At 37.5% G+C, this 14050-nt stretch overlaps 1 protein-coding gene across 5 annotated transcripts in view; it reads left to right on the forward strand.

Annotated features, from left to right (window-relative positions):
- The window catches only part of ASXL2 (ASXL transcriptional regulator 2), a 131392-nt gene that overhangs the window by 91245 nt on the left and 26097 nt on the right, over window positions 1-14050 (forward strand). For 4 of the 5 annotated variants that reach the window (XM_045447498.1, XM_045447497.1, XM_045447500.1 and 1 more), the window contains 3 exons: window positions 6591-6706; window positions 11938-12067; window positions 12858-13001. In XM_045447498.1, coding sequence (XP_045303454.1) covers window positions 6591-6706; window positions 11938-12067; window positions 12858-13001 — 390 coding nt within the window. Of the gene's footprint in view, window positions 1-5275; window positions 6507-6590; window positions 6707-11937; window positions 12068-12857; window positions 13002-14050 lie in introns of those variants that run through there. The other variant, XM_045447501.1, reaches the window with a different exon arrangement.

A 14050-nucleotide genomic window follows, 5' to 3' on the forward strand; every position in this document is an offset into this window, starting at 1 on the left:
GGACAATGATAGAAACAGTTTCAAAATAAATGAATAAAAGAGACCAGCTTCACTGACCTTTAAAAAGAGAAAAGATATACAAATTCAGATTGAAGTAAATACCGAAACAAAAATTTTAAACCACAAGACTTTTTCACAAGCTTTAAGAACTCAGATGAAGTGAGATGATTTTGTAGGAAAACAGGATGCATAAAAATTGAACCCAGTAGAGATAGAAAATCTAAACAATAAAGTTTCATGCAAAGAGGGATATAGAAGAGCTCCCCTTCAAAAGAACACATACTTAAACAGAAATTCATTGTTCACAGACTATGTTTAAAGATCAAACAATCCCAGTGTTTTTAAAACTATTCCAGTGCAGGAAAAAAGGTCGTCCAGATTCTTTTTCGAAGTAAAATTTTAAAACTTTCCACAAAGTACAAAGCTGTCTTGTGAACGTTGAGGGAAGATCTTAAAGGTTAACATACAAAATCCAGCCATATGTTAAAAAAATTATATATCCTGGGGCGCCAGCATGGCTCAGTCAGTTAAGCGTTGACTCTTGGTTTTGGCTCGGGTTGTGGTTTCATGATGTGTGGGTTCAAATCTTGCACACACACGCTGGCTGTGTGCGCATGCTCTGTCTCTCAAAGTAAATAAATAAACTTAAAAAAAATTATATATCCTTAAAAAATAGGGTTTTAGGTTGTAAGTATGATTCATTACTGGGAAATCCATTATACTTTATCATATTAATACAGCTAATATGGAAAATCTTATCTCTGTACTTGCTGAAAAGCCCTTTGTGTAAATTCAGTACTCAATAAAATAGAGAATTGGTGGATACTATTTTAACATAATAACTTAGTCAAAAAAAACAGCATCTTAATGGGGAAACACCAGTGGCTTGCCCTTAGGTTAGAACAAGTCAAGAACAAGGTGACTAGTATCTCAGTTCTTATATTCCAACACAAGTAAGCAAGAGAAAGCCGTTGGAACAGTGAGCAACAAAAAAAGGGGAAAGCTGCTTCTGTGTGTAGATGACACATACAATTATGAATCTGACAAAAGAATCCGTGGAGATAAAGTCTGATAGAGAAGGGAATTTAGAGCTGTATTTTCCAAAACGACGAAAATGGATTCATTTTTCACACCATACTCCATGATAAATTTCAAACAAACGAGAGATACAATGTAAAACATGAAACCAAGTACTAAAAGGAGAAAACATGGGTGAGCTCCTTTTAAAACCTGAGAATAATAAAACTTTTTAAAGTGTTGTTTCTGGAAGCATATATTTTTATCCGTTGACTTAGCAAACCCACCTCTAAGAATCAATCCTCAGACACTGTCGACAATACAAAATAGCATAGCTTAAAACTAATGCTTCTCAATCACATAGATTTTATTATGACACAGATTCCTGGGCCCCACCTTCCAAGTTTCTGATTCAGTAGATCTAGACTGGGATCTAGTAATTTGCATTTCCAACAGATTTTTTGCTACTGATGGTGTTTTTCTTGGTACAATACCTTAAAGAACCACCGATTAAGACATTGTAGTAATAAGACAAAAGACAAGAAAGAATGGACATACTCACCAAAGTCTGGTTGAAGGAATTATGGTACATCTGTACAGTGGAATTCGGTGTAGCTATTAAAAAAGGAATGTGGAAGATATCTGTATTCTCTTCTAGAATGTTCCACAGGATATGTTAGTTAAGTTAAATAAAATCAAGATTTTGAACAGCTTACAGTGCAGATTTTTTTTTGCTTAAAAAAAAAAAGAGCAAAAGTATTAAAATATATACACTGTGTTTCCACCAAAACAAAAATACAAGCAAACAAAAATGGAAGGATAGTTAATACAAACAATTTCCTAAAAGGGAAGAGAAGTAATCAAGTAGTGTAGATAGGGGAGGGAGCTAGGCTTATATGGAAGTAACTTGTTTTATTGCTTTACATAATTAAAACAAGTTTTTAAAGTTTACTTTCTACAAATATGAAACAAAGCAAACTGAAGTATATGTCAAATTTCTGGCATAATGACATACGTAAGTTGTTTGGGATCTATCTTAGGTGTAGGAGTCCAGACACAAAGACATCTTAAACCATATTTGAGTAGTCTTGTTTTCAGTAATTATATTGGTACAGTTTCTTTGCAACTAGATGTATATTAGAAAAACATTAATAATTACAGTAATGTTATTAGGAACTAGGGTTATCAGGGAAGAAGGGAAGTGATAGAAGTATAAAATCAGAAAAGTTAAGTGACAGTCCTGTAATATAAAATTAAAATTTGTTATCTGTGCATGAATTTTTCTCCTTCTAAAAAAAAAGACTTTCGGGGCGCTTGGGTGGCTCAATTGGTTAAGTGCCCAACTTCGGCTCAGGTCATGATCTCATGGCTCCTGAGTTTAAGCCCTGTGGGCTTTGTGCTGCCAGCTCAGAGCCTGGAGCCTGCTTCAGATTCTCTGTCTCCCTCTCTCTCTGCCCCTCCTCCACTTGTACTCTGTCTCTCTCTATCAAAAATAAACAAACATTAAAAAAAAAAAAAAAAAAAGACCTTTCTTGTTCTAACCATTAAAGTCCTAGAACCAGTGGTAACCCTGTAGCAAGTGATTACCCCCTTCGGTGCAGCACATAGTCTTTTAATACCATTTCCTATTTGAAAGATAATCAGTGGTCCTTGGAGAAGTGGCTGATCCAAGTTGGGGTAAAAAAAAAATGCAAGGTTGCCTCGGACTCTTTCTTGTTAGATAGCAAGGAGAAGCAGTTGGTTACTGCTGAGGCCATGTCCTAAAGATGGTTTACAACTTACAGGTTCTCACACTAACTCAAAAAGGGACAATCTGAGTGCCAAATTTGCAATGATTGTTTTTGATTTAAACATCTCAAATACATAAACATCTATGGATTGACAATGACACTTTAAAATCATTTTACATACTGTTACTTTTCTGAGATTGCTATAACAAATTAGCGCAAACTAGGTGCCTTGAAACATTTATTTTCTCACAGTTCTGGAGAACGGAAGTCTGAAATCAGGTATCAGCAGGGCCACACTCCCCACAGAGGCTCTAGGGGAGAACTCTGTTTTTTGTATTTTTTTAGCTTCTACTGGTTGCTGACTTACTTGCCTTGTGGCCACATCACTCCAATCTCTGCCTGTCTTCACATCGCCTTCTTTTCTGTCTGTCCTCTGTGTCATTGGATTTAGGACACTGAGATAATCCAGGATGATCTCATCTCAAGATCCTTAACTTAATTCCATCTGCCAAGACTCTTTTTCCAAATAATGTGACATTCACAGATTCTGGGGATTAGGACATAGCTTTTTGGTGGCCACCATTCAGCTCACAACAAATACCCACTCATTCTGAAAATAATACTAGTTTGCAGGGCGCCTAGGTGGCTCAGTCTGTGAAGCGTCCCTTGGTTTCAGCTCATGTCATGGTCTCACAGTTTATGGGTTCGAGCCCACACTGGACTCTGCTGACACACTGGGATTCTCTCTCTCTGCCCCTCCCCGGCTTGTGCACACACACACTTTCTTCTCTCTCTCAAAATAAAAATAAAAATAAAAAAATGAAACTATACTCAGTTTGGATCTTAGCTATGCCCCTTACTGTCTGAGACCTTTGGCAAACTAATTACATTTCCTGATATGTAAAATTTAGATAATCTCACAATATACAGAAGTATATTTAAATTTTTGCATAAGTATATGTCCTTAAAAATCTTTTCATATTTTTTCTTTGTGTAGAAAAAGGTCAGCAAGGATGCCAACCCAAATACACTACTTAGTTATCTCTGAGGGGAGAATTGGAGGAGTTTGGGTGGGAATAGAAAGCGGACTTGGACCCACCTTAAAGGGTAGTTCAGTGAAATCCTGTTCACATGAACCTAGCACACTATTAGATACACACAAGATACTTACTTTTGGTTCTTATTAATAAACTTGTGTGTGAAGACAGTGTAGCCACTAAAATGCAATCTGAGAGGGAAGTTTCTCAGCACGTGTTTAAATCTTGTTTGTTGTTTGTAGTTCTGAGCCTTAAATATATGAAAGTTAGGACAGTTTCATAGACGTTATGAGACCAGTACTTGGCATAAGTCAAATCTGGGAGATACTCCTTACTTGGTGGGTCCTGAAGTTTTCGTGATTTATTTTGGCTGGCTTTGAGACGTGTTTATGGTTTCATTTGTTAGAAAGGGCTTTTGCCTTAAGGGGGAACAGTCCAAACAGTTTGCCGTGGTAATACAGATAGCTTTTATTGTTCCTTTTTCAGGCTGCAAAGTGGAATTCTTATATTCTCTAAGGGAATTATTTTGTTTTCTGTTTATTTTTAGACAGTATTTGAGGTAGGTAAGGAAATGCATATTTTCAGATTTCTGCAAACCATTGTTGAGAAAGAGCATAGTCAAATATTAATAGTGTTTAACTTTATTTTCATTATGTTCCTTTAAAAACATCGGTTCAAATGAAAAAGATAGGCAATAACAAGTGTTGACAAGCATTAGAACCCTCATACATTCCTGTGGAATTATAAAAATGGTATAGCCGTTTTGGAAAACATTTTGACAGTTCCTCAAAAGTTAACCATAGACTTGCTGTAAGACCCAGCAACTCCACTTTAAGATATGAACCCAGGAGAATTGAAAACATCTGTCCAACATGAAATTGTGCTGATGAGTGTTCTTCACGTCATCATTCAGAATGGCCAAAGACGTAAATGACCCAAGTGATCATCAGCTAATGAATAAACAAAATGCAGTGTGTGCGTACAATGGCATACTATTTGGTGATAAAAGGGAAGTATTGATCCATGCTCTGACATGGATGAAACTTCAAAACATGCTAAGTGAAAAAAACAGTCATGTGGGGCGCCTGGGTGGCGCAGTTGGTTAAGCGTCCGACTTCAGCCAGGTCACGATCTCGCGGTCCGTGAGTTCGAGCCCCGCGTCAGGCTCTGGGCTGATGGCTCAGAGCCTGGAGCTTGTTTCCGATTCTGTGTCTCCCTCTCTCTCTGCCCCTCCCCCGTTCATGCTCTGTCTCTCTCTGTCCCCAAAATAAATAAACGTTGAAAAAAAAAAATTAAAAAAAAAAAAAGAAAAAAAACAGTCATGAAAGAGCACATATTGTTTGATTCCATTTATATGGAATGTCTAGAATAGGCAAGTGCATAGGGACAGAAAGTAGATTAGTGACTGCCTGGGATTAGAGGCATAGTTAGGGGAAACAGGGGTGACAGTTAACCAGTATGGGGCTTTATCTCAGTAAAGCTGTTATTTTTTAAAATTGGTCCATATAAGTAGACTGAGGATGTGGTTTCTTTTTGCCGCTCAGTTATCTCAAGAACTACCCAATTTTATTCTTGTATGATAGATTACAGTGAGCTTTTTTAAGCATCACACTTACTGTATGTCAGTTCTTTCCCATATATAAACCCTGTCATAAGGGTGGAATGCAAAGCCAATACCAAGTCTAACAAGTCAACCTTCTTAGTATTATCTGCTCTTGTCCTCTTGAAATGTTATCTATTGTGTATTCCTTTGTTAGGACATCTAAGAATCCATGGAAATGCTATTTTCCAAACCTTGTGTATTCCAATGAGTCATGCTTCTGCATTTTTATATCAGGTAGCTACCTACCAACATACTTTATATGGTATCGTAAAGCTCTTTAGCCATAGCTAAATGGGATGCCATTTTGCTATCCAGGCCTTTATAGTCCAGCTTCCATGGAAAGGAGAAGGTGTCAGTAAGCACGCACTCTGTCAACACTATTCCAGAATCATCTCCAGCAGCAGCAATTATTATTTTATTATTAAAGGGTCTGAATCAGCAATTTCGTTATCTCTCGCCGTGAGCTGCATGCACTGCTGAACTTTTCGGAACCTAAAACTGTAATTGCTATTTATTAGAAGAGGACAGTCTCTTGAAGGGGAAACCCTCGTTCACATAAGACTGATGTTTGGCTCAGCTCTGATGGGGTATAAAACAAGTGATGAGTAGTGAGGGGTTATACCCTGTGCAAACGTCCATTGCTACTATTAGAGGTATCCTACAACTCTCTCACACTGACTGGTGGGCCTGAAACTATTGATATAAGAGATGAAGGAATATAAGAATTAAAGCTGTTCTAGAGTTTTTGAGGTGGAATGGCCTTATTGCCTTCATTTTAAAATAGGGAAAACTGGACCCTTTCTGTCAGCCCAGGGCCCTTCCACTGTATCATGTTGTCATCAGATTTACCTTAAGACACACATACTGTACAACAGGCTCTAGAATCTTTTCTCAGTTTTATCTAATTTGATGACTCATGGTTTATATTCTTCCTGCTTCAATCAATCTATTGAAAAATAATAAAATGAAAAGTAGTGAATACTAACACCCATCCCTTCCCCGTCCTATCATCCTTCACTAGAGCTTTCTGAGGAAATAAACTGAAAAGGGAGGCTGTTGCAGTAGAACTCCAAAAAGAAGATCCTTCCCAAAAGTGTTTGGTCACATTTCTTAATTCAGGTAGCAGCATATGATTGGGGAAGGAATGGTGCTTGATAGCAACTCTGATAACCACCTTTTTTATTGTCATTTCCCCCCAACTAGTATCGTCTAGACTGTCACAACCATCCTCTCCCCAGTCAGGCTGCCCATCACCTACCATTCCAGCAGGTAAAGTCATTTCTCCATCACAGAAGCACAGCAAGAAGGCACTAAAACAGGTAATCATGCTAGTCTGTGTTTAACAGAAGTATTATGTTCTTGATTAAAAATGCATGATTCTGGAAGTCATTGACAATTTCTTGAAAGGACATTAGGTCCTTTTAAGGAAAAATTTCATGTAGTTTCCCAATCTGGATTTAGTAATATATGTACCTCTGTGTTGTAGGTTTGTGGTAGATAGTCTTTTTATCACGTTTAAAAAGCTCTTCATTTGTGGGGCACTGGCAGGCTCGGTGGTTGAGTGTCTGACTCTTGATTTTGGCTCAGGTCATGATCTCACAGTTTGTGAGACTGAGTCCCTCATTGGGCTCTGGGCTGACGGTGCAGAGCCTACTTGGGATTCTCTCCCTCTCTTTCTCTCTTCCTGCCCCTCCCTGGATCTCTCTCAAATAAATAAATAAACATTTAAATAAAAAAACAAAGCTCTTCATATGTTCCTAACTTCCTGAGAAGCTTTTGTTTGTGTGCATGTTTGTTTGTTTTAATGTTAATTTTTGAGAGAGGCAGTGTGAGTGGGGAAGAGGCAGAGAGAGGAGACACAGAATCCGAAGCAGGCTCTAGGCTCTGAGCTGTCAGCACAGAGCCCAACGAAGGTGAGATCATGACCTGAGACACTCAACTGACTGAGTCACCCAGGAGCCCCTGTTTGTTTTAAATTATGAATAGGTGTTGAATTTTTTAGGTTTGTTTTCTTCATCATTTATTGAGATGATCAGGTAGCTTTTCTCTTTACTATTAAAACACAGAATTCCATGGCTAGATTTCTTAATGTTAACATATACTTAGCTTTCTGGAGTAAACTCTACATGTTGTTACCTATTTTTGAATACGTTATAGAATTTTATTTTTTAAAATTTTTGTTGTTTTCTTGTACAGTTTTGGACTCAGGATGGTTCTAATATAATAAAATAAGTTGGGTAGCTCTATATTTTTCTAGATTTTTGGAAAACAATTGTAGAAATTATCTTTTTCTTGAAAATTTTTAAAATCTCACCTTTTAAAATTGTTCTAGCATTTCAGTTTCATCTATTTTTAGTGGTCTCATTTGATTCCTGCTTTTTGAACTAATTTTAGAAAAAGGGTTTTTTTGGAAATTTCTCTTTAAAAATGGTCCATTTTTACTTGATATTATTTTTATTTTTCATTATTTTTTAAGTTTGCTTAATTTGAGAGCAAGAAAGAGCATGTGGGTGCCTGCGCTTGAGCAGGGGAAGGGGCGGAGAGAGAGAATCCCTGTGAGATCATGACCTGAGCCAAAATCGAAAGTCAGAGGCTCAAGCAGTCCACTGAGCTAGCCAGGGTCCCCTCACTTGATTTTTAAAAATACGTATTTATCTGTGGGGCAGTTGGCTGGCTCAGTCAGTAGAGCATGCGACTCTTGATCTTGGGATTGTAAATTTGAGCCCCATGTTGGGTATAGATAAAATCTTTAAAGAAAATTGTTTAAAGTTGTGTGTAGCGTTCTTTTATGTGTCCTTTTTGTTCCTCAGTGTTGTTCGTTTATCATGTATCTTTTTTCCCAGTGCTACTTAGCCATCCATCTATTTTGTTGGGCTGTTCAAAGACCTAGCTTTCAATTTTTTAAATGCAAAATGATCTATAAATACAAACTCACTAGTAATTAATGGAACCTTAACAGACTACTTTTATCCTCAGATTGCTATACACAAGAACTTAATTTGTAATATCAGCCATTGGCAGGTATGTAGAAAAATGTCTAATGGCAGTTTGACAGTAGAATATAAATTATTGTAGAAAGAAATTTTGTGATGTCTGTTAAAATTTTATTTTATTTTTAAAGTTTATTTCTTTATTTTGAGAAAGAGAAACATAGAGCATGAGCAGGGGAGTGGCAGAGAGAGAAGGAGAGAGAGAATCCCAAGCAGGCTCCTCACTGACAGTGCAGCCATGAGATCATGACCTGAGCCACAGTAGAGTTGGATGCTTAACTGACTGAGCCATCCAGGCGCCCCTGTCTATTAAAATTTTAAGAGCACATATCCCATGACTAAGCATTTGAACATTTTGGAACTTAGGTTAGAAAAATACAAATAGGGGCGCCTGGGTGGCGCAGTCGGTTAAGCGTCCGACTTCAGCCAGGTCACGATCTCGCGGTCCGTGAGTTCGAGCCCCGCGTCGGGCTCTGGGCTGATGGCTCAGAGCCTGGAGCCTGTTTCCGATTCTGTGTCTCCCTCTCTCTCTGCCCCTCCCCTGTTCATGCTCTGTCTCTCTCTGTCCCAAAAATAAATAAACGTTGAAAAAAAAAAATTAAAAAAAAAAAAAAGAAAAAGAAAAATACAAATAAATACACATATCAATTACACACACACACACACACACACACACACAAATATTTGTGTTAAAGTTTGTAATAGCAAAAACTTGCAAGTAGCCTAATATATATCAGTTAGGGAATTTCCTTATGTAAATGATGGCATATCTATATGCTGGACAATTATGCATCACCACACTATAATGTTGAATCACTGAAGTTATATTACAACATGTAGAGCATGATGCCATTGATAAAAAATAAATACATATCTGCAAAACAATATTATATTTTTAGTAGAAATATACTCATAATGTCAATGTAAAAAAAAAGCTAAATATGGAAAAATAAATTGATGTTTGTAGTTATCTCTGAAGATTAGGGACAAGACTGAGTGATGGTCAAGGGAGTTTAGCTTTATGTGTGAATTAAATGGTAAAGATCGTAATCATGTATTATCTATATAATTGAAATTTTAAAAATTATGTAGATCTTAAAGTATTTAAAGCAAAAGTGCTTTTTTATTAAGAGTTTCAGAAATTCAATAACATTAATTGCTGTCTGCCCGGATAATAAATACAATATTTTATTTTGTATAAAAATATAAAATAGCACTTGTATTTCTATAAATACTTTGGAGGATTTTAAGAAGTATAAGATGCTTTTTTCCACAGGAAAAGGCAAGTATTTTCCTAAACCTTGTTAGATAATCCACAACATGTTTACTACTCCTGTATTATTACACTCCTATAAGGGTCAAATGTATTGGAAGAATTCCAGTATGGGAAATTATGTAAATAAGGTTGGTGGGATGTAAAATAAGGCCTTGCCTTCAGTGTATGTTTTGTATGGTATTAGATGAGGAAAAAATTAGTTCAACATAAGTTATCCTTTATGACAATGAAGGGTTGTTTTTGCTGTTTGGTTTTTAATTTTTTTTATGTTTATTTATTTTTGAGAGAGAGAGAGAGACAGACAGAGCACGAGTGGGGACAAAGGCAGAGAGAGAGGGAGACATAAAATCTGAAGCAGGCTCCAGGCTGTGAGCTGTTGGCACACAGCCTGACTCGGGGCTCAAACCGTGAGATCATGACCTGAGCCAAAGTCGGACAGTTAACCGACTGAGCCACTCAGGCACCCCCCGTTTTTTAATTTTAAAATAGAATTAGGAACACCGTTTGTAAACTACTGAGGGAGAAAAAGAACTGAGTACACTTCCTAAATAGGCTATAAGTTACTCTGTTTCCATCATGTGTCTGAATTTATATGATGACAGTAGGAATAGATGAGATCAAAAGGTTCTATTAAATTTTGCACTAACCTAGAATGATCTAGATATTGTGAATGACCAGAATAGACTCTAGTGGCTGCCACCCAGGAAGTGTATAAACATTTTCTGTTCTGATTGCAGAGAATGAGAGAGAAGCTAATCAGAAAATGCCAACTTTTTTTTTAAGTTTATTTATTTGTTTTGAGAGAGACAGAAACAGCATGAGTGGGGGGAGGGGCAGAGAGAGAGAGGGACACAGAGAATCCAAAGCAGGCTCTGGGCTGCCAGCCTGGATGGAGCTCATGTGGGGCTTGAACCCACGAAACCATGAGATCATGACCTGAGCCGAAACCAAGAGTCAGACACTTAACCAACTGAGCCACCCAGGTGCCCCAACACTGATGTTTTTTATACATTATGCGCCTGCTTGCCTGCTGTAATGTTGTAGGTGAATGTAAGCCAGATACCTGACTCACTCAGTTACTGTTTTCCCTTGACAGCTTAGTCAAGATCAGTTGTTGTATAGCGGGGATGAGTGTAAATGTGGAACCGGAAGGAGAAAACTATATTGTGCGGAGGGAATGGGAACCAACTGGCCACTTATTCCACACTTTTCTGCATGATGCTCTGAAGGTTGAACTGGCAGTTTAGTAAGGTCATAGGTTTCTAGCCTTTTCTTGAAATGTATCTTTACTTTCTTAGTTTCTCTTTTTTTTAACCTTGAGTTAAAAAGTTGCCTTCATATATTTTCATGACTAAAATCTGAGAAGTTAACTGTCTTTTTATTCATTATTTAACTAGTTGAGTGTAGTGTATTCTAGAAACAAGCTAGAAACGTTATAGAAATAAAAATAATTCTGAAATAGCCAGGAGGAACCACACTCTTCTTAGAACCAGTATTTTCTAGGGTCGCCTGGGTGGCTCAGTGGGTTAAGCCTCTGACTTTGCCTCAGGTTGTGATCTCACAGTTTGTGGGTTCAAGCCCCGTGTCCGGCTCTGTGCTGACAGCTCGGAGCCTGGAACCTGCTTCGAATTCTGTGTCTCCGTCTCTCTGTCCCTACCTTGCTCACACTCTTGTCTTTCTCTCTTTCAAAAATAAACCAACATTAAAAAAAATTAAAAAAACAAAACAAAACTTTTCTAACCTTTATTCCCTTCTATATATTGCATTGCTGTAAATTGCAGAGGATTTGGTCATTGGGCCAAATCTTACTGCTCTTACAGTCGATCAGAATAAGTAGTTATTTACAACCTTTTGTCCAAATGTATCACCTCTGAAATATACATAAGCTAAATATTTACGTTTGTATGTAGAATTAATGCAAGTGGGAATCTTTTTGGTGGAGGGTTTAGAATTTGTTTCCAGAAATGATTGAAAACCTCTAATTTGCTGCTGCAAATATGGAAAGTCCATGGCTTACTGGTGATTTTTAGGTTCTAAAAATGTTCATGACTAATTCTCACATTTATCTAAAGGAGTAATACTGCCAAAAAAATACTCAGACTCTTAAAGTATCATTCAGGCCTTGCGTTTAACTGGTTTAATTTAGGTTTTGTTTACTTTGATAGCTTTCAAAGAAATTGAATGATCAGCATGCTCCTCACCACTTAAAAAGCAGTCGTTTACTTTTTGCTATTACTAAAAACTGATTTGTTTTTGTTGCTCATAGCCAGTTTTCTTTTTATAGGCTCTAAAACAGCAACAGCAGAAGAAGCAGCAGCAACAGCAATGCAGGCCAAGCATGTCCATCTCCTGCAACCAGCCTCTCTCCCTGAAGACTGTCAAAGCAACCAGTGACTCTGTATCTGCCAGGCCTGGTAGGCAGATTTGGGCATCTTTTCAGTGGAAGTTCTTTTTCCCGTATTTTTGTGTTGTTTTTCCACGTTTGGATACCATATCATTTATTTTTAAATTGCTGAATTTATGTACGTAGTCTGTTACTGCCAAATCACTAATATAAACCCTTTCAGGGTAAATGGGAAAATTTATACAAAATCATTGTGCAGTTACGAAAAAATACATCAATGAGATTTGCATGTTAGAATGAGATCAGGGACTGACTTCCAAGATGTCTAACCTAATAGCATTTGAAAGCTTCTAATCTGTGATCTTAAAAAGCTGATGTTGCCAAGACACTCAGACCAAACTTCACCCATTTTCTCCTTTAATGATAAAATGTCTTCCTAAGAATATACGCTACCTTTGAATTTCCATTGGATATAAAAACAGGCCTTTGGATTTTTGTTGTTGTTTGGTTTTGTTTTTCCTCTAAACTGGGTTAGATACAGACTTTGTATTTTATTACACAATTCATTTTGATGCTAGCTGATTATATGGGCCTGCCAAATTTAAACTGTGTCTTGCAGAGCTTTGTATTTTAGTTAGGAAGGAAATTTACCACCAGAAGCAAATAATGTGCTTCCTTCCAGAAGGGAGTTTATTTTATTTTTTAACTCTGAATTTGCAGACTCAAAACGCATGCGCAAGGTCACGCTGCCTCATGTTTGAGGCAGTTTTAGTTAGTGTTGAATGATTTAATTGTTTGATTGATTGATTTCTGTCTGTAACCTCAGTGTCACCAGTCTTTGATATATTTTTTTCTCTTAGCAATGTGGGAAGGAAAGCCATCTGATGGCCAGTCAAGCAGCCCTCAGAACTCAAATTCTAGCTTTTCTTGTTCAGTTCAAGTGGAAAATCCCTTGCTAGGCTTGGGGAAGAAGTCATTCCAGAGGTCTGACAGGCTCCACACAAGTAAGTTGATTTACAAAGACGGTTCTGCATCTTAATTTGTCAACTGTGTGTTTGAAATTCAGCAGCTGTTTTGTGGTTTAGTTCTTTTTCTGACAATAGGTTGCTTTGTCCAGCATTATTAGTGTCTTATTTCTGTGTACAGAAAGATAGAAGGACTTATAATTAAACACAGGAAACTGACCCTTTTTTCCTGCTCCCTTTGAAATCCCACTAAGATGAGAATATGGAAATGCAAAAGATTAAATCCATAAGGGTGACGAAAACAAGGAGACAACAGATGGGCAGGCAGTGTCAACAAATTTTCAAAGATGAAAACTGGATGGAGTTTTTCACAGAGCTGAGCACAGATGCCAATAATAAGCAAGTCAGTTAAGTCTGCAGAACACCAGACAGATTCCAGAATAGGAGATAACCATGTGTCATAATGGAGAAGGGTGAATGAAGCCTAGGGTTGAAAAGAAGACCTTTTGTGAAAGTTAGTAAGAAGCAGATTGATGCTTCACCCAAGCAGGAGACAGGAGATTTGTTTTGAGGTGAAATGAAACCATACAGACTTCAAATTCAAAGATACCACTCATGGCTAAGAGCAGATAAGGAGGCAGTGTACTGGAATCAGGGGAATAAAGAAAAATACAAATACTAATAGTGATCCTTCTGCTTGGCTTCCAGAATGCTAGTAGGAAAGCATATTTCTGCCACCACTATTTCCTTCCTCCCAGCCCCACCTGTGTTCCAGCAGGAGATGGATGGGTTGATACCTAAAGAAATTGAATAGCCTTAGAAGAAAATCTGCAGCCAAATTTATAGATTGCAGTCTAAAAAGAAACCATCTTGATCACACTTCTGTGGAGCTCATCAGTCTATAAGACCTACCTACCTATGTACCCAAAATTTCCAGTTGACCTTTTTTTAAAATTAAAAAAAAAATGTTTTAATGTTTATTTATTTGTGTGTGTGTGTGTGTGTGTGTGTGAGAGAGAGAGAGAGACAGAGACAGAGAGACAGAGAGAGAGCGAGAGAGCACAAGCAGGGGAGGGACAGAGGGAGAG

The sequence above is a fragment of the Leopardus geoffroyi genome, chromosome A3 (assembly GCF_018350155.1).
Source record: "Leopardus geoffroyi isolate Oge1 chromosome A3, O.geoffroyi_Oge1_pat1.0, whole genome shotgun sequence".
Lineage (NCBI taxonomy): Eukaryota > Metazoa > Chordata > Mammalia > Carnivora > Felidae > Leopardus > Leopardus geoffroyi.